At 42.8% G+C, this 20,687-nt stretch overlaps 1 protein-coding gene across 1 annotated transcript; it reads left to right on the forward strand.

Moving 5' to 3' along the window:
* Window positions 1–247: 247 nt before the first annotated feature.
* On the forward strand, window positions 248–11,970 carry pdp1 (pyruvate dehydrogenase phosphatase catalytic subunit 1). The gene is made up of 2 exons (XM_060823665.1): window positions 248–339; window positions 7,265–11,970. The coding sequence occupies exon 2, from the start codon at window positions 7,309–7,311 to the stop codon at window positions 8,932–8,934; it is 1,626 nt and encodes a 541-aa protein (XP_060679648.1). The 5' UTR covers window positions 248–339; window positions 7,265–7,308; the 3' UTR covers window positions 8,935–11,970.
* Window positions 11,971–20,687: the final 8,717 nt, after the last annotated feature.

A 20,687-nucleotide genomic window follows, 5' to 3' on the forward strand; every position in this document is an offset into this window, starting at 1 on the left:
ATCTCTATACTCCATACCCGCCCGCCTGGTTTAGATGGATTGATAACTGCTTTGTCTCTCCTCATTTCCAGGTTTTGGACAACATGAAGCACCACCTCCCCCACGTGATAACACCCTTCCCTTTACCCGGGATCAGCACAAACCCTTCACAGCCGCTCGCGCCTTCGCCGTGACGTCTCAGTGGAATCCACCCCCCGCACTCAGCCAATCAGCGCGGCACTGGTGTCAATGTCAAACGGTCGGAGCGCGTGCGCGCCCGGCGGTTTGTTGGTGTTGCTGTCGCGAGTCGGAGCGCGCGGACGGGGAGAGGAATTCCTCCTCTCGGGCTGTGACTGGCAGGTTCGTACCGGTTAACGGTGGGCGTCCAGCCACCACCGCCGGTGGTGGTCGTCACTTTCCGTGTACCGGGAGAGAGAGAGAGAGGGAGGTAGGTAGGCAGGCAGGCAGGCTCGCAAGCCAGCTTTGGGAGAACCGGACGAGGAGGCTCGGGCTCTCATTACCGAGTGTTGGGGATGCCGGACGGTCGGTATGATGCGGTACCGTGCCTTTGGGAATGGATTGAGCAGTGTCTGTCAGTCCGAGCTGTCAGCCTGCGGTTTGGGCGGTGCCCGGAAGGCTGTGGGGGCGGTGCTACTCGGGTGGGGTCCCGCGCGGGCTGCTATCCCCGGGGTCTGCTGCTCCGACTGATGAGTGTTACTGGACCCCAAATGTGCGAAGTATGTATCGAGCCCAGTGGTTGGTACCGCACCCCATGCTGTCATTGAGCTGAAAGTGGGAGTCGACATGCGACAAGGTGTTAATGCATTACAACTAAAATGCAGCAAACGCTGCAAATAACTTAAATTGGGGTTTTGTTTTCGTTCATTCATTTCTTATTAGCTCAGTGCGCTGGACGCCTGATACAGTGTGATGCCACAGTGTGGGTTCAGTTCCTGCACCGGCTGAAGTTATTGTGGAGAACTCCTCAACCCTTTCCCTTGATTTTGATGCATCGTGACCATCAGGTTAAATCACCACTCTCTGTTTCCAATGAGAGAGCAGTCTTATGGTCAGGTTTGACTATGGTGACTATACCATTGCTCTGTAGAAATATTGTCGATTATGTAAAGGTTAAAAATGTACTACATATTATTTTAGTGGAAGAGACTTGGAATATGTTTAGGTTTAAATGTTTGCACTATTTTTCTTCAAGTATCAAATGCTGTAGTCTCTGGATTATTTGGGACCAGATGTGCATTGTGGATGTCGCTACTGTGCAGAAATTTCAATGTCTAGATTAGTGGTGCTGGAAAAGCACAGCAGGGCATGCAGCATCTGAAGAACAGGAAAATCGATGTTTCGGGCAAAAGCCCTTCATCAAGAATGAGGCAGAGAGCCTTTGGGGTGGAGAGATAAATGGGAGGGGGGTGGGGCTGGGGAGAAGGTAAGAGTACAATAGGTGGATGGAGGTGGGGATGAAGGTGATGGTTGGAGAGGAGGGTGGAGCAGATAGATGGGAAGGAAGATTGGCAGGTAGGACAGGTCATGAGGATGGTGCTGAGCTGGCAGGTTGGAATTGGGGTAAGGTTGGGGGGGGAGAGGGGAAATGAGGAAACTGGTGAAGTCCATATTGATGCCCTGGGGGTGAAGTGTTCGGAGGCGGAAGATGAGGCGTTCTTCCTCCAGGCGTCGGGTGGTGAGCGAGCGGCGGTGGAGGCGGACCTGGAACTGCTGTCCTCGACAGAGTGGGAGGGGGGAGTTAAAATGTTCGGCTGTGGTGGGGTTGATTGGTGCTGGTGTCACGGAGATGTTCCCTAAAGCGTTCTGTGAGAAGGTGTCCAGTCTCCCCATTGTAGAGGAGTCTGCATCGGGAGCAACAGATACAATAAATGATGCGCAGGTGAAACCTTGATGGATGTGGAAGGCTCCTTTGGGGCCTTGGATGGAGGTGTGGGTGCAAGTTTTGCAATTCCAGTGGAGGCAGGGGAAGGTGCCAGGAGGGGAGGGTGGGTTGTTGGGGGGCATGGACCTGACCAGGTAGTCATGGAGGGAATGGTCTTTGCAGAAAGGGATGGGGAGGGCTATATATCTCTGGTGATGGGGTCCGTTTGGAGGTGGTGGAAATGTCGGCGGGTTATGCAGAGGTTGGTAGGGTGGAAGGTGAGGACCGGGGGAGTGGGTTCTGTCCTTGTTGTGATTGGAGGAGTGGGGTTTGAGGGCAGAAGTACATGACGTGGATGAGATGCATTGGAGGGCATTTTCAACCATGTGGGAAAGGAAATTACGGTCTTTAAAGAAGGAGGCTATCTGGTGTGTTCTGTGACGTTTGAGGAAACCTCTCTGGGACACCAGCACCAATCAACCCCACTGCCCCATGGACGAACATTTCAACCCATCCTCCCACTCCTCACTATGCAGGTCCTGGGCCACCTCCATTGCCACTTGCTCACCACCTGATGCCTGGAGGAAGAACACCTCATCTTCTGCCTCGAGCACTTCTCCAGTTTTCTCATCTCCTCTTCTCCTCACCCAGTTCTAATCTGCCAACTCAGCACCATCCTCATGACCTGTCCTACCTACCAATCTTCCTTTCCACCTATCCACTCCACCCTCCTCTCTGACTTATCACCTTCATCCCCACCTCCATCCATCTATTGTACTCTTGTACTTATCTTGTACTTCTCCCCAGCCCCACACCCTTCCCATTTATCTCTCCACCTCGGAGGCTCCCTTCCTCATTCTTGATGAAGGGCTTTTGCCTGAAATGTCAATTTCCTTGCTCCTTGGATGCTGTCTGACCTGTGCTTTTCCAGTACCACTCTAATCTAGGCTCTGATCTCCAGTGTCTGCAGTCTTCACTTTTGCCTAGAAATTCCAATGTGCTGACCTACATGGAAATGACCTGGGTGGCTTTGACTTTAGATGCGCAATTATGCTGTTTCCCCAGATCCTCTGAAAATTTCAGTCTTCAGCTATTCTGACTGACTTACCTAGAAAGTTACCCAGGAAATTTAGAACTAACCTGCCTCACTATAATGCATATTAACTCAAACCCATTGACTACAACACAATTCTGCCATCTTATCAACTTATTGATATTCTCATCCAGCCTATGTATCCATTCGCTCATTCAGAGCAATCAAATTGAGCCTTTGAGCTTACCGAAAACTTGTGGGAATCTGAAACAAAAACAAAAAAAACTGCTGGGAGAACTCTGGTCTAGCTGTGTCTGTGGAGAGAAACCAGTTAACATTTTGGGTCCAGTGACCCTTCTTCAGGACTCCACTTTAGACTTACCACTTGGCACTAAGTGCTATGAAAAAGGTGTGCTCTACCTTTTTTTTGATTGAATGTAACTCTGAAATGGAGACCGCACTCCACATTTCTGGAGTAAATCTGATTCAGAATGATCCAGAGTAAATACAGCGACGTGTTGGAGCAGTGAATGTTTGACCAGAGCAGCAACACAATTATAATTGCCACTCTTCAGAAGATCCAGGCCCCTCTCAGTACACTCATACATGTGCTGAGCAATAAAATGCACATTGGTGTCATTCAAATGAATATTGTAATGAAAGCTTTTAAATGGAAATAAGCTAAAGATGTGTCTTGAAGATTTGAAGTGATGGGGCTGTGAGAATTTCCTATGGCAGGTTGTTCCATTGCGGTAAAAGCAAAACACTGCAAATGCTGGAAATCTGAATTTAAAAATAAAGCATTTGTGAAACTCTGCCTCTGTCTGTAGGTGCGACCAGACCTGCTGAGTTTCTCCAACTCTGTTATTGTTACACTGCAGGATTGTTCTTGGCAAGAAAGATCGTTGATACATAGTCTTGGAAACAAATGGTCTTTGTGTGGATGGCTACTTTGTGTTATGTCGTTGTTGGAGGGTACTTAGTACTTGTTTCTCAATTCCCACCAGTCTGTTCCATATTTTATTTATCATGACACTTTACTACCTCCATTGCTGTAGTGACTTCAATTTCAAAGCTCTAGTCCAAGTATGACAGAGGAAGTTGTAGAAGTGGGTACAATTAAACATTTAAAAAGACATTTGGACAAGTACATGGATAGGAAAGGCTTAGAGGGATATGGGCCATACACAGCCCATACATATGGGACTAGTTCAGTTTAGGAAACCTGGTCAGCATGGACGTGTTGGACAGAAGGGTCTGTTTCTGTGATGTATAGCTTTATGCATTTGAGAATTCTTTTAAGAAAATTGTCTTTCTCATTTGTCAATATTTCAGGCCAATGACTTTTAAAACCAGACTGAAAGAACACTTGCATCCAGTTACTACATGAAATGCCAAGTGGATAATCCCTGTCTGCTTCCTTCTGAAGATCCAAGCATCACCAATGCCTTGTCCAAAAAGAGCAGGACAAATCTAACCTAGCCAACTACTGCCCCCTCTTTAAAAGCAAAGTATAGTGGCTGGGAGTCTGAAATAAACATAGACAGTGCTATCAAGTAGCATTTGTAAACGAATAACCTTCTTACTGTTGCTTGATCTGGGTTTTTTTTTAGATTAGACTTAGTGTGGAAACAGGCCCTTCGGCCCAACAAGTCCACACCGACCCGCCGAAGCGCAACCCACCCATACCCCTACATTTATCCCTTACCTAACACTACGGGCAATTTAGCTTGGCCAATTCACCTGACCCGCACATCTTTGGACTGTGGGAGGAAACCGGAGCACCCGGAGGAAACCCACGCAGACACGGGGAGAACGTGCAAACTCCACACAGTCAGTCGCCTGAGTCGGGAATTGAACCCGGGTCTACAGGCGCTGTGAGGCAGCAGTGCTAACCACTGTGCCACCGTGCCGCCCAGGCCAACTAAGCTTTTGATCTCATTGCAGCCTTGGTCCAAACATCAGAATAAGAACTGTAATCCAGATATGAAGTGAGCTAAAAGTGTGACTGCCTTTGAAATCAAGGCAATATTTGACCCAGTGTGCAATCAAGGAACCCTAGCAAAAGTTGAGTCAATGAAGGGAAAGCTGTCCACTGAGACAAAGGAATTTGATTCCAATTGTTGGAAGACAATCATCTCCAAATAAATCATTTGAGGGAGTTTCTCAGTGTAGTACCCTGTGCCCAAATATTTTCATCACTGACCTTATCCACTATGGATGTTACGATGGAGGGATCATTCCACTCCTCCTACTGAAGAGGTCCCTCAATGTGTAGAAAGACCTGAAAATGTCCTGGCTTGGGCTGGTGAGTGGCAAGTAACATTTGTAGAATATCATCTCCAAAAAGAGAATCTAACAATCATGCCATGACATTCAATGGTTGTAGTGAATCTACCACTACCAACATCCTAGGAGTTATCATTGACTAGAAACTGAACTGGACCAGTCATGTAAATGTGGTCTTATGATGTGCTGTGGCTACAAGAGCAGGTCAGAGTCTAGGAATTCAGTGACCAGTAACTCCTCCAGTCTCCCCAGTGCTAGTCCAAGATTTACAAGACTGGAGTCATTGGTGGACAGTATCCCATTCCAAGAACCTTTTAAGAACCAATCTGATTTTCAGTGCCCAGTGATTGGCATGCCAGCCTGGTTCACAGCTTTGACTCATGAAAATGGTTGCCATACACTGATCTCAAAGGTCCATACAGAGGAAAATATATTACAGGCAATGTTACTCTTTGCTTCCCTGTTTGGGTGCCACTCTAGTATCACTCAAAATAAACTCATCCACTTAGGACAAAGCAGCTGTCTTGATTGACATCCCTACACCAAATTCAACATTCAATTCCTGTACCAATGAAGCCCAATGGCAGCAATATACGCCATCTAAAAGATACATCACATTTAATTCACCTAGCCTCCTTTTGACTGTTCTTCAGAAGTGGATGTGGACTCGAGACCGAATCACCTGCTTCCACACTGTCGGAATTCTGTGATTCGAAGTTTCATAATCATCATTAGATGACCACCATCATTATAAGCCTTAGTTCCAGATTTTTATTGAATTCAGTTTTTACAGGCGGCCGTAGCACGATTCTGATCCAGATCCCTAGAATGTTACCTGTGTCTCTAGATCAGCAATTAATACCAGTAGGCTATCACCTCCCTTAAACCTCAAGGATCACAGCACTTCAAGAAGGCAGCCTTTTGAGTGCTGTATTCAGTTCTGAATTCCCTGTTATGGGAAGGATATTATTAAGTTGGAGAGGGTTCAGAAATGATTAACAAGGATGTTGCTGGGAATAGAGCGTCTCAGTTATGAGGAAAGACTCGAATGTTTTTCACTGGAGTCTGTAGGAAGTTGAGAGGTGACCTCTTAGAGGTTTATAAAATCATGAGAGGTATAGATGAGGTGAATGGAACCATATTTTTAAGATGAGAGGATAAAGATTTTAAAGATGTGAGGGGCCTTTTTTTTTAGTGATTCATGTGTAGAATGAACTTTCAGAGGAAATGGTAGATGTGGTTACAGTTAGTGATTATAAGACATTTGGATGCTTATGGGCCAAGCACAGGTGGGTGAGACTAGTTTGGGCTTCTGCTCAACATGGATTTGTTGGACTGAAGGCCCTGTTTCTAGTCTGTATGACTCTGACTACCACGTTTCAATGCAATTAAGCATAGGCAATGATTTCTGGCTTAGCTGGTGGCATCCATCTCAACAATGAATTTTCTATTTAGAAAGACCTGAAGAATTAACTTTTGCTTCTTTAACGCTGCTACCTGAAATGCTGATTGTTTCCAGAATTTTCAGTTTTAATTCTAATTTCAGCATCTTCAGCATTTTGCTTTTGTTGTTGTACCAATATTTTAAACTTGCTCAAGTTGTGTGAAATATTTTATTGTATATTCTGTGTAGCAATCCTTGAACTTGATGACCTCAATATATTTAATCCCCTAATAGTTTTGTTGTTCTTGGCTTAGAAAACAAAGGACAGCTTGAATATTGGGAATTGCTACAAAAAGTTGTATTCGTTCATCCGAGTGTTATATTTATTCAAAATTATGTTATTGTTCTTTGCTTTTTAAATGCTTTTGCTATGAAATACATTTGTAGGGTAAGAAATCCTTAAGTCTACCTCTTTGGTCAAACATTCTGTCATCTGTCCAGATATCTCCTTCTGTATCACAAATGTTTTTGGTGATATCAGTCTGATTAAGTATCTTAGGATGTTTTAGTGAATGATAAATATTTGTTATAAGCGTCATTGGTTAATTAGCTACCTAAAACTATTATCTATTTTTAATTTTTCCCCCATTCTTGTTTATGCATAGTAAAAGTGAATATCTTTCCTCTATTTTTATAGGAAATGCATAAAAGCTGTCCTATTGTCCACTTTATCCTGAAGAAATGTTGGTGCCAATACACCTTTTGTTTCCAGCACTTCGAAATGGAGAGATGAGCAAAGTATATGTCACAGCTTGCCGCTATCATATCTTACAGAATTATCTATCAACACAAATCAATTGGCAAGCAGCAGTTAGATCCCTGCGAAATACTTTTCTAAGACCTTTCTTCAAATGGAGCAAGGCTGAAGATTTATTTGGTCGTTTTTGTTCAAGGAACTACAGGACCACAATTGTGCAGTTTTATAACCTTACTCCTCCTCAAGTTAACAGCATCCTGAAAGCAAATGAGTATAGTTTTAAAGTACCTGAATTTGATGGGAAGAATGTTAGTTCTGTTTTGGGTTTTGACTCCAATCAGTTGCCATCCAATTCTCCAGTTGAAGATCGAAGATGTGCAGCTACCTGTCTTCAAACCAGAGGTATGCTGCTGAGTGTTATAGATGGGCATGCAGGATGTGCCTGTGCACAGGCAGTCAGTGAAAGGCTGTTTTACTATATTGCTGTTGCTATGCTAAACCAGGAAACCTTACTGGAAATAGAAAACGCAGTGGAAAATGGTCGTGTTGTATTGCCACTTTTACAGTGGCATAAACATCCTATTGACTACTTCAGTAAGGAGGCTTCAAAAATGTACTTTGATAGCTTAAGAACCTACTGGCAAGAACTGATTGATCTCCACAGTGAAGAAACACCAGATGTAATGGAAGCTTTGACCAATTCATTCAAAAGACTTGACAATGATATTTCATTAGAGGCTCAAGTGGGTAACAACAATTCCTTTCTCAATTATTGGCAGTTGCGTGTGGCCTTTTCTGGTGCAACTGTCTGTGTTGCACACATAGATGGTTTAGATTTGCACATTGCAAATGCTGGAGACAGCCGAGCTGTGCTTGGAGTTCAAGAGGAAGATGGAACGTGGTCTGCACTCACATTGTCTAATGACCATAATGCACAGAATGAGAAGGAAGTGGAAAGAGTCAAGTCTGAACATCCAAAATCAGAGGTCAAAACTATTATTAAACAAGACCGTCTGCTTTCCTTGTTAATGCCATTTAGAGCTTTTGGAGATGTTAAGTTCAAGTGGAGCATAGATTTGCAGAAACGGGTGCTGGAGTCTGGTCCAGAGCTGTTAAATGAGAATGAATGTACAAAATTCTTCCCACCTAATTATCACACTCCCCCATACCTAACAGCTCAACCTGAAGTCACTTACCATAAACTAAGGCCTCAGGACAAATTCCTTGTATTAGCCACAGATGGTCTCTGGGAAATATTGCATAGGGAAGAAGTTGTAAGAATTATTGGGGAGCATCTAACTGGTGTCCACCTTCAGCAACCTATTTCTGTTGGTGGTTATAAAGTGACCCTTGGTCAGATGCATGGTATATTAATGGAAAGAAGAGATCGTATTTCATCTGCATTTGAAGATCAAAATTCTGCAACTCATCTTATAAGGCATGCTGTTGGCCAAAATGAGTTTGGAGCTATTGATCATGAGCGTTTGTCCAAGATGCTAAGTCTTCCTGAAGAGCTAGCAAGAATGTATAGGGATGATATAACCGTTACAATAGTGCAGTTTAATTCACCTGTTATAAGTACACATTATAAGCATAATACAGAAAACTGAAAGCTGTGGTTTGTGTGGTAAATGTAGGTCAGAAAAATTTTAGATACACAAGGTTTTTGAAAAATGGTACCGTAATTATGAAGACCACTTTCATTTCACATGCAAACATTATTAGTTGGGTCTCTAGTAATGATCTTGGTCTCTGACAGTTGGTGGTTGACTATCTTACGTTAATACATTGAAAGAGATCTGCAATACTTTGTTAATAAACAAGGCCATACATTTAGCTTTGTCTGAAATGAAAGTTAGATTAATTTGAAGGTCACCAGGTACAATGGAATTCCTAATAAAGTAATGTTTATCTATTTGTGTAAAACAGTGTCATGTAATGATATATATTGTAAAATTATATTGTATGCAATTGCTTTGCTGCTTTCATGTTATAGATAATTATTCCAGAAAGTGAAAATGAAATATAACACTGTTGCAGTTTTTATGTTCTAGTTCAGATGCTGGCTTCTTGGATCTGAATTAAGATGTAAATGCAGGTTATTTCTTTACAGCTACAGTTAACAGTCTGCACTAAAGTTTGTATTTTGTGCTGCAGAGGCAGTTAAGGTATGAACATTTTAATTTATTTTAAGAACTGCATTCACAGTTTAAATATATTGAAAGAGTTCTGTCAAATGTGATTGCTGTTCCTGCAGTGAAGATTGTAATACATTATTACAATCTGGTATGGAAGGCTATTGCAATTGGTGGTTGTGATTGCAATTTTTTATATTTATAAGGAATGTATTTTCCTCTGTTTTCTCGTACAGGTTTTTTCATTTACTCAGGAGAAGGATAAGAAAAGGATGTTTTTTTAATGAGTAGTTTTTGTTTTACAAATACAGTAAATATTCAAATTATTGAACATTTAAGACACATTTCTTTTGGGACAATGGCTCAATTAAACTAGCTTTTTGGTGTTTTTGTGCTTTTTGATAAAATTTACAAACAAAAATAAGCAAGCTGACCGTGTACATTTCATACTAGTCTCTGGTCATTAACAATATACTTTTTGATGGTGGAACATGTTTTGATGGACTGGAGTAGTGTCATTCTATAATTTTGTTTCAATTTTATCAAATGGCACCACTGCAGCAAGACCTGCTGTAAACTAAAGAACTGACAGTTACGAAGCATGTGTGTGAATATGTCTAAATATCTTTAGGCCTCTTAATTGTTGGCTGGTCTGCTGAAAAATGCTATACTGTAAAATAAATTGTATATTGCCCTCTATTCTGTTTGTCACTTAAATAACTGTTATTTTGCAGAAACTCTTGACAGTCCCCATGCATTTTGGGCAATTTTTAAGCCTCTTGATGGGTCAGGTGCTTAAATATAGAATTCTGAATTGAAAAGCAGTAAGAATGCTTTGCATTTGCTGTATTTCAGTATTCCTTCTGATTTGGTTTTTAACCACCTGAGCAGCAATGAAGGACTGCTCTGTTGGCTTCTATTGAAGAAATTCCCAAAGTTTGATTTGTGTTGCATATTATGTTATTTATGCTGTTATGTGGGTGAATGTGTGTAAGTAAATTGACAAACTACACTGTTACAGTTGTGAAGAGGTTTTCTTCAATGGATTTATTCATTTTTGTTAAAGGACAAACTGTATTTATCTAGATTTATCTTGTGTATGTAATATCCGCAACATTAATTTGATATTGTGCAGAAAAATTATAAGGAGCTACATTACTGTTTTGCAGACCTGCAATCTCTTTATATTTATCAGCAACAAATCCCATCGACAGCATTTTGGCAGCTTTAGTTGATCTATATTAAAATTTTAAAATATTTCTCAAGTAGTCACATTAAAAAGAGAGCTTAGTGTACATTGAGTATTGTAAAACAATTTTGGCAATCCAAGTAGCTGCACCCATAATTTATTATAATTATATTACATTGAGAATGATTAGCCATCAAAACATAATATGTTCCCAGATTAATATAGTGCCAAGTTTAATAGGTTTTGACTCTCCAAAGACTGCACAAGTGTTCATGTATGGACAAAGAGGTCTATTTCACCCATTGATGGTGACATTCAAAAAGAAAATAACACTTTTTTTCTCCTTTGCTCCTTCTACGATCCCCCAATCACGACTTCTTTTGTAACTGATTTAATATTTTACTTCTGCTATTCTTCTTGGAGGCCCATTTCACATGTTGTTCCCTACATGGATTAACATCCTGGAGAGGGGAAATTCCTAAATTTCTTCCTCCTTACTGGCTCCAGTTTAATTTTTAATAGATCCAGAGTTACTTATTTTAGTGTATAATACTGTAACAAATGTATTTCTTGTCTATGCCAAATAAATCATTGTTTACAGTCTTTCATTATTCATCACCCTGGTCCAGTGGATCAGGTTCAAAGCCCTTTAATCGCGTTCAGGCCTTGAATATTCTATCCAAATTAGGTGCCCAACAATTATGTAAAGTAGCACCTGCTAAAAGCATTATATTGTTTAAACAATATAGAATGAAGAATTCTGGGTACTGAAAATTTCTGGTGAAACTCATTAGGTCTGGCAGTGTCTGGAGAAAAAGCAGTTTATGTTCCGATTCCAATGAGGCTCCTTCAGAACTTCCATGAGTCACACTGGTATGATTATTGACAACACAATTTAAACATATGCACAGCCAATAATTGGATCTGATAAGTAATGAGCATACTTAGTTTTTGATTTGACCATTTAACTCAACATCTGTGTTTTTACTGTCTATTGCTGCTGCTTTTCTTGCATGCAATACTTTACACTTATGCATGGTGAAAGTCATTTGCCTTGTTCAGTCTGCTTTTATACAACTTGTGGCAGGCATACAAGTAGCAGTTATTGAGTTATTTGTTCGAGGAAATAAAATCTGTTACATCACAGCTCTACTGTAAATTCCTATACTGTGAATGGATAAGCCTGTTACAAGTCATGCTGACAAATGTAATATTATTCTTCTGTTCAAATAATTACTAATTGTTGTAGCCTCTGTTGACCATTGTATCTGCTTTAATACAAACAATTAATTATTTTTAATAAAGACATTTTCAGATGTTTACATGTGAGATTGTATAATACAATTTAATGTTTTTTTTAAAATGCTTTCCCGAGTTACTCCTCCTATACGGTTTCTTTTCTCTCCACTAGTAAATGATTGTTTAAGTGATACTGGGTTGGATTTTGTTGTAGAAGCAAGAGTAATGCTATCAACATTAAAATGTGCTTCTAGTAACTGGACTTTGGTGTCACTGGCCGGCCAGCATTGATAGCCCATCCCTATTTGCCCTTGAGAAGGTGATGATGAGCTGCCTTGAATCGTTGCAGTCCACTTGCTGTGGGTTGACCCACAATGCTAGTAGGGAGGGAATTTCAGGATTTTGACCCAATAGCTGTGAAGGAATGTGGTATATTTCCAAGGCAAGGTGGTGAGTGGCTTGGAGGGGAACTTGAAGGTGGTGATGTTCCCAAGTACTTGTTGCCTTTGTCCTTTTTGAGTTGGAAGTGGTCATGGGTTTGTAAGAAATTGTCTAAGGATCTTTGGTGAATTTTGCAGTGCCTCTTGTAGATAATACACACTGCAGCTCCTGAGCGCCAGTGATGGAGGGATTGAATGTTTGTCAATGTGGTGCCAATCAATCAGGTTGCTTTTATCCTGGGTGATGTCAAGCTGCTTGACTGTTGTTGCAGCTGCATCCATCCAGGCAAGTGGGGAGTATTCCATCTCACTAGTGACTTGTACCTTTGTAGATGGTGGATAGTCTTTGGGTTGTCAGGAGGTGACTTACTTGCCGCAGTATCCCTCATATCTGAGCTGTTCTTGTAGCCATTGTGTTTATGTAGTGAGTCCATTTGAGTTTCTGGTCAATGGTAACCCCAAGAATGTTTATAGTGGGGTTTCAGTGATAGTAATACTGTTGAATGTCAAGGTGGTGATTACAGTGTAGTTAAACATAGAAATTCTGAATTTTCTGACCTTGTGGTCGTGCTACATGTAAAGCCTAGGAGTAGTTCCCTCCCTGGAATTATGGCCATTAGAATTTACATAGAAAAGCATTAAGTGGCTGTACTTCCTGATTATATACGTGTCAGGCCTTATTCATTCCATCATTAAATACATAGTTTTATGAAGGAGGAGAAAGTGAGATCTGCAGATGCTGGAGATCAGAACTGAAAATGTGTTGCTGGAAAAGCGCAGCAGGTCAGGCAGCATCCAAGGAACAGGAGATTCGACATTTCAGGCATAAGCCCTTCTTCAGGAATCAATAGTTTTATGAAGGGCTGCTTCAGATCGATAAACTTTTCTGTGTTCCTTTTAGATTTTAAGTCTTGGGAGATTGTTTTGCACACCAATCTTTTTGTTTATACTTTTTTTTTATTATCTCAATCCAACATTGCTTTTCTGAATCAGATTTGAGGGAAAAAGTGCGAACTGCAAATTCTGGCAATCGGAGTCAGGTGTGGTACTGGAAAAGCACAGCAGGTCAAGCAGCATACCAGGAGCAGGAGAATCTCCTGGTCCTTGGATGATGCCTGGCCTGTGCATTTCTAGCACCACACTCAACTCCATCAGATTTTCAGCAATGAACCAGTTTCAATAAAGTCTGTGCCTTTGTTAAGGTGAGGACATTGTCCCTGGACAACTATTAGGTCAAGATCTGTTGCAACTTTGTTGGAGCTGCCACATGTCCCTAACCCCTGTTGACTGTGTTTCTTCTGAAGTTCTATACATAATTTGCAGTGTGTCTTTGGAGATTAAATTCTGCACTTACACTTTGTAAAGTTTTTCGTAAGCGCCTTGCTTTGTAGTGAGTCCAACAGCTCAAACTATGAACAGCCTTATCTATTCATTTTTTTTTGTCACGCTCCTTGTCAGTTTTTGTTAAGATAAAGATTGGAGATGTGTATCTTTGCTTTAATCCCATTAATCCACTGATCATAACATAAGCATCTCTTCTCTCATTACCAAGTTGAGCAATAAGTTGTCTATCTCAAGATTTCAGCAATAGGATTAACCTGGATTCTTAAGTGCAATTGATATATTTATTTTCAAAACAAACTCCATTTTTTTAAGAAAGGAATAATTGGCTATTATATAAAGTTGAGTAATATAGTTTTCAAATGCTTATCCCTCTAAATTTCTGGGAAACGCATGCAAGCACTCGCACTTACTCTTTTTAAGAAAAAGATAAACCCTGAGATTGGTTTTCTAAAAAGCCAAAAACTTTGGTTGATGTTCTGGCTGGTATGGTCAAATAACTGATCGCATGTAGTTGGCTGAGAGGGCTTGTAGACATAGTTTGCACACTGGAATCCAATCTGGAAATGTTAATTCAGCCACTCTTTCAAAGGGTGAAGTCAATTTCACCCTGAGCAAAAGGGGCTTTCCTTTCCAATCAACTGGATAGATTATTCTTGGTAGGCTTTCTTCCAACTAAACCAGATAAAAACAGTGACCAGATTGAAGAGGTACATGTTTGAAAACAGCTCCAACAGGAGTCAACCTCTTGTTTTGATGTAATCACCAGTCATGAGATTTATAGGAAACCTTGACTTAGAAATATCTCCAATGCCCTCTGAATTTTTTAATGACGTCTGAAGAAAAATCATTCCATGTATTTGCATAAAATTTGAAATAACATTTTGAACAATCATTTCAAATAACAGTATTTCACACTTAACTTATGAAAATACTTCAAATTTATCCTTTCTGATACATTTTTTAAAAATTCCTCCTAGCCCTTGCTTTACCTTTCGTAGGAAGTGAAAAGGGAGCTGATTTTGCAAAAGTGAGGGAGTGTTTAGGATGAAAGCTGCAGGAAGTGTGTGTCTCTGTGTGTGTGTGTCTCCTTTTGTAAATGATAAAGAAACCCTTTTTGTTTCCTTTTTTTTTCCCTCCCTCATCCTCTGTCCTCTATTGTAGTGATAGATACTCAGGAATGGAGGATATGGTTGGGGGAATATTTCACCTCACTATTAAACAATGAACCATGAAAAATTGATCATCCACCTAGGACATTGTGTCCTTAGTCATGGCCTTTTCCACTTCTTTGAGTCCTTGAATGGCTGATGAGCCCTATCCGAGGTGTTTCCAAGAGACGGAATTGGAACTTAAAAGGCTAGGGTCTATGTGTTTTCTGTTGCCAGTGGGTGTTCTTGAAGCATTTTGAGATCCATCCAGACCATATCAAATCCACAACACGTTCAAGAATAGCCGAGAGCTTGACAGTTTGTTTCCTAGGAGTCTAGGGCCAGAGGTCAGAATCTCAAAAGAAGGGGGTCACTCCATTTGGGTAGACAAGGAATTTCTTCTCTGAAGGTAGTGAAGCCTTTTGAGTAGGAGAATTCATCATTTCTAAACTCAGCTGATTCAGGAATTTACCATTTTGATCAAGTTACCATGAGCCCACAATCAGGCATTCTAAATTGACCTACAGCTGGGGAAATTAGGTCTGACAGAAAATTGGCCAGACTAATCTAAACGGTTGAGCGGAGGATCCGGAGTCACGACGCTTGACCCCGCCCCCACACCGAGCAACGTCACCATGTCTAACTCCGCCCCTACATCGATCTCTGTCCCTGCCCCTAACCCCGCCCCCAGCTCCAGTCCCACACCAGGTCCTAGCTCCCAGCCTTGCCGGATCTTCACCATCCCTCCAGACCTCCCCCTCTCTGAGGATGAAAGATCAGTCCTCAGCAGAGGCCTCACCTTCATTTCCCTACACCCTCGGATTAATGAGTTCAACACGCGGTGAGATATTGAACAATTCTTCCGCCGCCTTCGCCTCCGTGCCTCTTTCACAACCAAGACTCCCGCCCACCCTCTGACGACCCCTTCTCCCGCCTCCAACGCACCCCATCCACCTGGACACCCCGTGCTGGCCTCTTACCCGCCCTCGATCTATTTATAGCCAACTGCCGCCACGACATTAACCGACTCAACCTGTCCACCCCTCTCACCCACTCCAACCTCTCACCCTCAGAACGTGCAGCCCTCCGCTCCAATCCCAACCTCACCATCAAACCGGCAGACAAGGGTGGCACGGTAGCAGTTTGGCGCACCGACCTTTATACCGCTGAGGCCAAACGCCAGCTCGCAGATGCCTCCTCTTTTCGCCCCCTTGACCATGACCCCACCTCCCACCACCAAACCATCATCTCCCAGACCATCCATAACCTCATCACCTCGGGGGATCTCCCATCCACCGCCTCCAACCTCATAGTCCCACAACCCCACACCGCCCGTTTCTACCTCCTGCCCAAAATCCACAAACCTGAATGCCCCGGCTGACCCACTGTCTCAGCCTGCTCCTGCCCCACCGAACTCATCTCCGCATACCTTGACACGGTTCTGTCCCCTTTAGTCCAAGAACTCCCCACCTACGTTCGGGACACCACCCACGCCCTCCACCTCCTCCAGGATTTTCGCTTCCCCGGTCCCCAACGCCTTATTTTCACGATGGACATCCAGTCCCTGTATACCTCCATCCCCCATCACGAAGGACTCAAAGCCCTCCGCTTCTTCCTTTCCCGCCGCACCAACCAGTACCCTTCCACTGACACCCTCCTTCGACTGACTGAACTGGTCCTCACCCTGAATAACTTCTCTTTTCAATCCTCCCACTTCCTCCAAACTAAAGGAGTTGCCATGGGCCCCAGCTATGCCTGTCTTCGTAGGATATGTGGAACAGTCCATCTTCCGCAACTACACTGGCACCACCCCCCACCTTTTCCTCCACTACATCGATGACTGTATCGGCGCTGCCTCGTGCTCCCACGAGGAGGTTGAACAGTTCATCAACTTTACTAACACCTTCCATCCCGACCTCAAATTCACCTGGACTGTCTCAGACTCCTCCCTCCCCTTCCTCGACCTTTCCATTTCTATCTCGGGCGACCGACTCAACACAGACATCTACTATAAACTGACTGACTCCCACCCTGCCCCCTGTAAAAACTCCATCCCATATTCCCAATTCCTTCGTTTCTGCCGCATTTGCTCCCAGGAGGACCAGTTCCAACACCGCTAAGCCCAGATGGCCTCCTTCTTCAAGGACCGCAGATTCCCCCCCAAACGTGATCGAGGATGCCTTCCACCGCATCTCCTCCACTTCCTGCTCCTCCGCCCTTGAGCCCCGCTCCTCCAACCGCCACCAAGACAGAACCCCACTGGTTCTCACCTACCACCCCACCAACCTCCATATACAACGTATCATCCGCTGTCATTTCCACCACCTCCAAACGGACCCCACCACCAGGGATATATTTCCCTCCCCTCCCCTATCAGCGTTCCGCAAAGACCACTCCCTTCGTGACTCCCTCGTCAGGTCCACACCCCCCACCAACCCAACCTCCACTCCTGGCACCTTCCCCTGCAACCGCAGGAAATGTAAAACTTGCGTCCACACCTCCTCCCTCACTTCCCTCCAAGGCCCCAAGGGATCCTTCCATATCCGCCACAAGTTCACCTGTACCTCCACACACATCATCTATTGTATCCGCTGCACCCGATGTGGCCGCCTCTATATTGGGGAGACGGGCCGCTTACTGGCGGAACGCTTCAGGGAACACCTCAGGGATGCCCGGACCAACCAACCCAACCACCCCGTGGCTCAACACTTTAACTCTCCCTCCCACTCCACCGAGGACATGCAGGTCCTTGGACTCCTCCACCCGCAGAACATAACAACACGACGGCTGGAGGAGGAGCGCCTCATCTTCCACCTGGGAACCCTCCAACCACAAGGGATGAACTCAGATTTCTCCAGTTTCCTCATTTCCCCTCCCCCCCACCCTCCTAACCTGCAATCTTCTTCCTGATCTCTCCGCCCCCCACCCCACTCCGGCCTATCACCCTCACCTTGACCTCCTTTCCCCTAAGTCCCTCCTCCCTACCTTTTATCTTAGCCTGCTTGGCACACTCTCCTCATTCCTGATGAAGGGCTTATGGCCGAAACGTTGAATTTCCTATTCCTTGGATGCTGCCTAACCTGCTGTGCTTTAACCAGCAACACATTTTCAACCAAGACGAATCTAAACAGCAGCTATTACCTAAGAGAACAGTGGAAACCAAGTACAAAAAAGTTTCAAGGGGAACCACTTACAACCAGCCTGAGGATTGTGTATTGGAGAATTATCAATCAGACTTTCTGGCACCTTGACTGCCAGTCAGTCTGTATTGTACTCCTCCCTCCCATGGTAACAGTGAAGGGTGTTGACATAATCCTGTTGGTTGCTTTGAACTATTCTCATCACCACATTGGCCAAAGTCGCAGAACATTCAGGAAGGTCTGGGGCAAAGGGGGTTAAAAAAAAACACCTCTGGAAGCCACCTCTCACTGAAGACTCAAAGCAGCAGGGATGTGGTGGCCCTGGAGAAGATACCCCTTGACCTGCAAGACCCACCTTTGTGGAAGGCAGTTAACATAGCCCTGCAACAGAGAGGAAGACAAACGGCCCAGCTGAAACATATGGATCATTATGGGTAATACCGTTTCCCAGATGGATAGAGCTAGATAAAAGGTAAATATTGTGGAAATTTGGGAAATGTTGACAGTATTTTTGATAAGGATATTTTGTGAATAAAATTCAGTTGAACTACAAACTGAATTCTGTGTCCCTTTATCCATCTCACTTTTAATAGTGCTTGGGTCAAGTATTTTAATGCACAAACTGGTCAAAGTGTCCAAAGCATGAACTATAGCCTACACTGTTGACAACACTGTACGTTGCAAACCAGCCAACTGAGCAAATCAGTCCCCTCTCAAACAGTCATTCAACTAACACAAAATAAAAAGACTTTGCAGAGGTGATATTTTAAAACTCATGAGAGAAAAGATTTTTTTTTAAACGAGCTTTGCCTCAGATGGAAATCAGCTGGGTCCAAGTCCGTGGAGAGTGGTCAAAGTTCAGCTGCTTAGGATTTACAAAGTCGTAAAAATACTACCGAATAGAATGTTTATTAGGTTCTCAAATGTTTCAATCAAAAGAGGAAGGGAAAAACTTGCTTTTAATGCAAACTTTGGAGGCTTTTTTAATTCCGATTTTCAATGTTTATTAAAAGGAAACCAAGACCAGAAAGAGTTGCTATGAAACCATCAGTACAGAGCCCAGAGGTTAAGGCCAATACACCTTTAAAATATTTGCTTGCTTGTTTTTCCATAACCATTTGATATTCTTAGGTGACTTCAGCCTACACTAAATCATTGAGCTCAATCCTTAGGAATCCAGTTCAATATAGAAAATGTCCATGTTGCACAAAATCTTCCAATTTTTCACTAGCCAATAACCATAGATTTGTAGTCCCAGAAATAATTCTGTTCCTTGTCCTCCCTAACCTTTAATGAAATGACCTATCCATATTGATAAAGTCGAATTCATTCATTATTTTAAATATCGGAATCCTCCTTGTTATCTGACTTTTTAAATACTACCTACTTTTGTAGCAACTTTTAAACCAGGTCTCAATGTAGTAGTCCGACTTTGACAACTTCACAAGACCTTATTAAACCTACTAAGTGAGAGGATCAAAGCTGGACCCCTTGTATTCTAAATATGAAATAATTAAGATCTTTATCAAAAACAGTATAGTGTATGTGTTTATTCATCCAAGGAATATATCCTACAGTTATCTGCTTCTGAAATATATTGGTCATGCAGCCATCGAGTCATAAAGTGTACAGCACGAAAACCGACCTTTCGGCCCAACTTGTCCATGCCGATCAGACAACCTAAATTAATCTAGTCTCGTTTGCCAGCATTTGGTCCATATCCCTCAAAATCCTTCCTATTCATATACCCATCCAGATGCCTTTTAAATGTTGTAATTGTGCTAGCCCCCACCACTGGGGTCTCATTCCATAATACACATCTCCCTCTGCATGAAAACATTACCTCTCTGCTCCCTTTGAAATCTTTCCCCTCTCACCTTTAATCTATTTCTCTAATTTTGGACTCCACCACCCTGGGAAAAAGACCAAGGCTATCCCCTCTGTCCATGCCCCTTGTTATTTTAAAAACTTCTATAAGGTCACCTCTCAGCCCGGCATATTCAGCATCTCCCTGTAGCTCAAACCCATTCAACCCTGACAACATCCGCATAGATCTTTTTTTGAACCCTTTCAAGTTTCACAATATCTTTCCTACAGCAGGGAGTCTAGAATTGAACACAGTATTGCAAAAACAATCTAACCAATGTCCTGTACAGCTGCAACATGACCTCTCAACTCCTATACTCAATGCTCTGACAAATAAAGGCAAACATACCAAATTAATCATATTTTGCAATGCTTTTGTCTTTCTGGCACTCAAAAGCCAGGATCTCACAATCCTTTTTGGCAGTGTTTAAAGTACAATTTTGAGAATAGCCATCCACACTTGCTGACAAAATTAAAGTCAGTTTACACTCAAAAAAATTAATTTGATCTTAAGGATATGAGAGGAGGTGAAAAGATTTGTGAGTTACGTTATCATAGAATGTACAGCATGGAAACAGACCCTTCGGTCCAACCCGTCCATGCCGACCAGATATCCCAACCCAATCTAGTTCCACCTGCTGGCACCTGACCCATATCCCTCCAAACGCTTCCTATTCATATACCCATCCAAATGCCTCTTGAATGTTGTAATTGTACCAGCCTCCACCACATCCTCTGGCAGCTCATTCCATACACGTACCACCCTCTGACTGAAAAAGTTGTCCCTTAGGTCTCTTTTATATCTTTCCCCTCTCACCCTAAACCTATGCCCTCTAGTTCTGGACTCCCCGATCCCAGGGAA

The sequence above is a fragment of the Hemiscyllium ocellatum genome, chromosome 4 (assembly GCF_020745735.1).
Source record: "Hemiscyllium ocellatum isolate sHemOce1 chromosome 4, sHemOce1.pat.X.cur, whole genome shotgun sequence".
Classification (NCBI taxonomy): Eukaryota; Metazoa; Chordata; class Chondrichthyes; order Orectolobiformes; family Hemiscylliidae; genus Hemiscyllium; species Hemiscyllium ocellatum.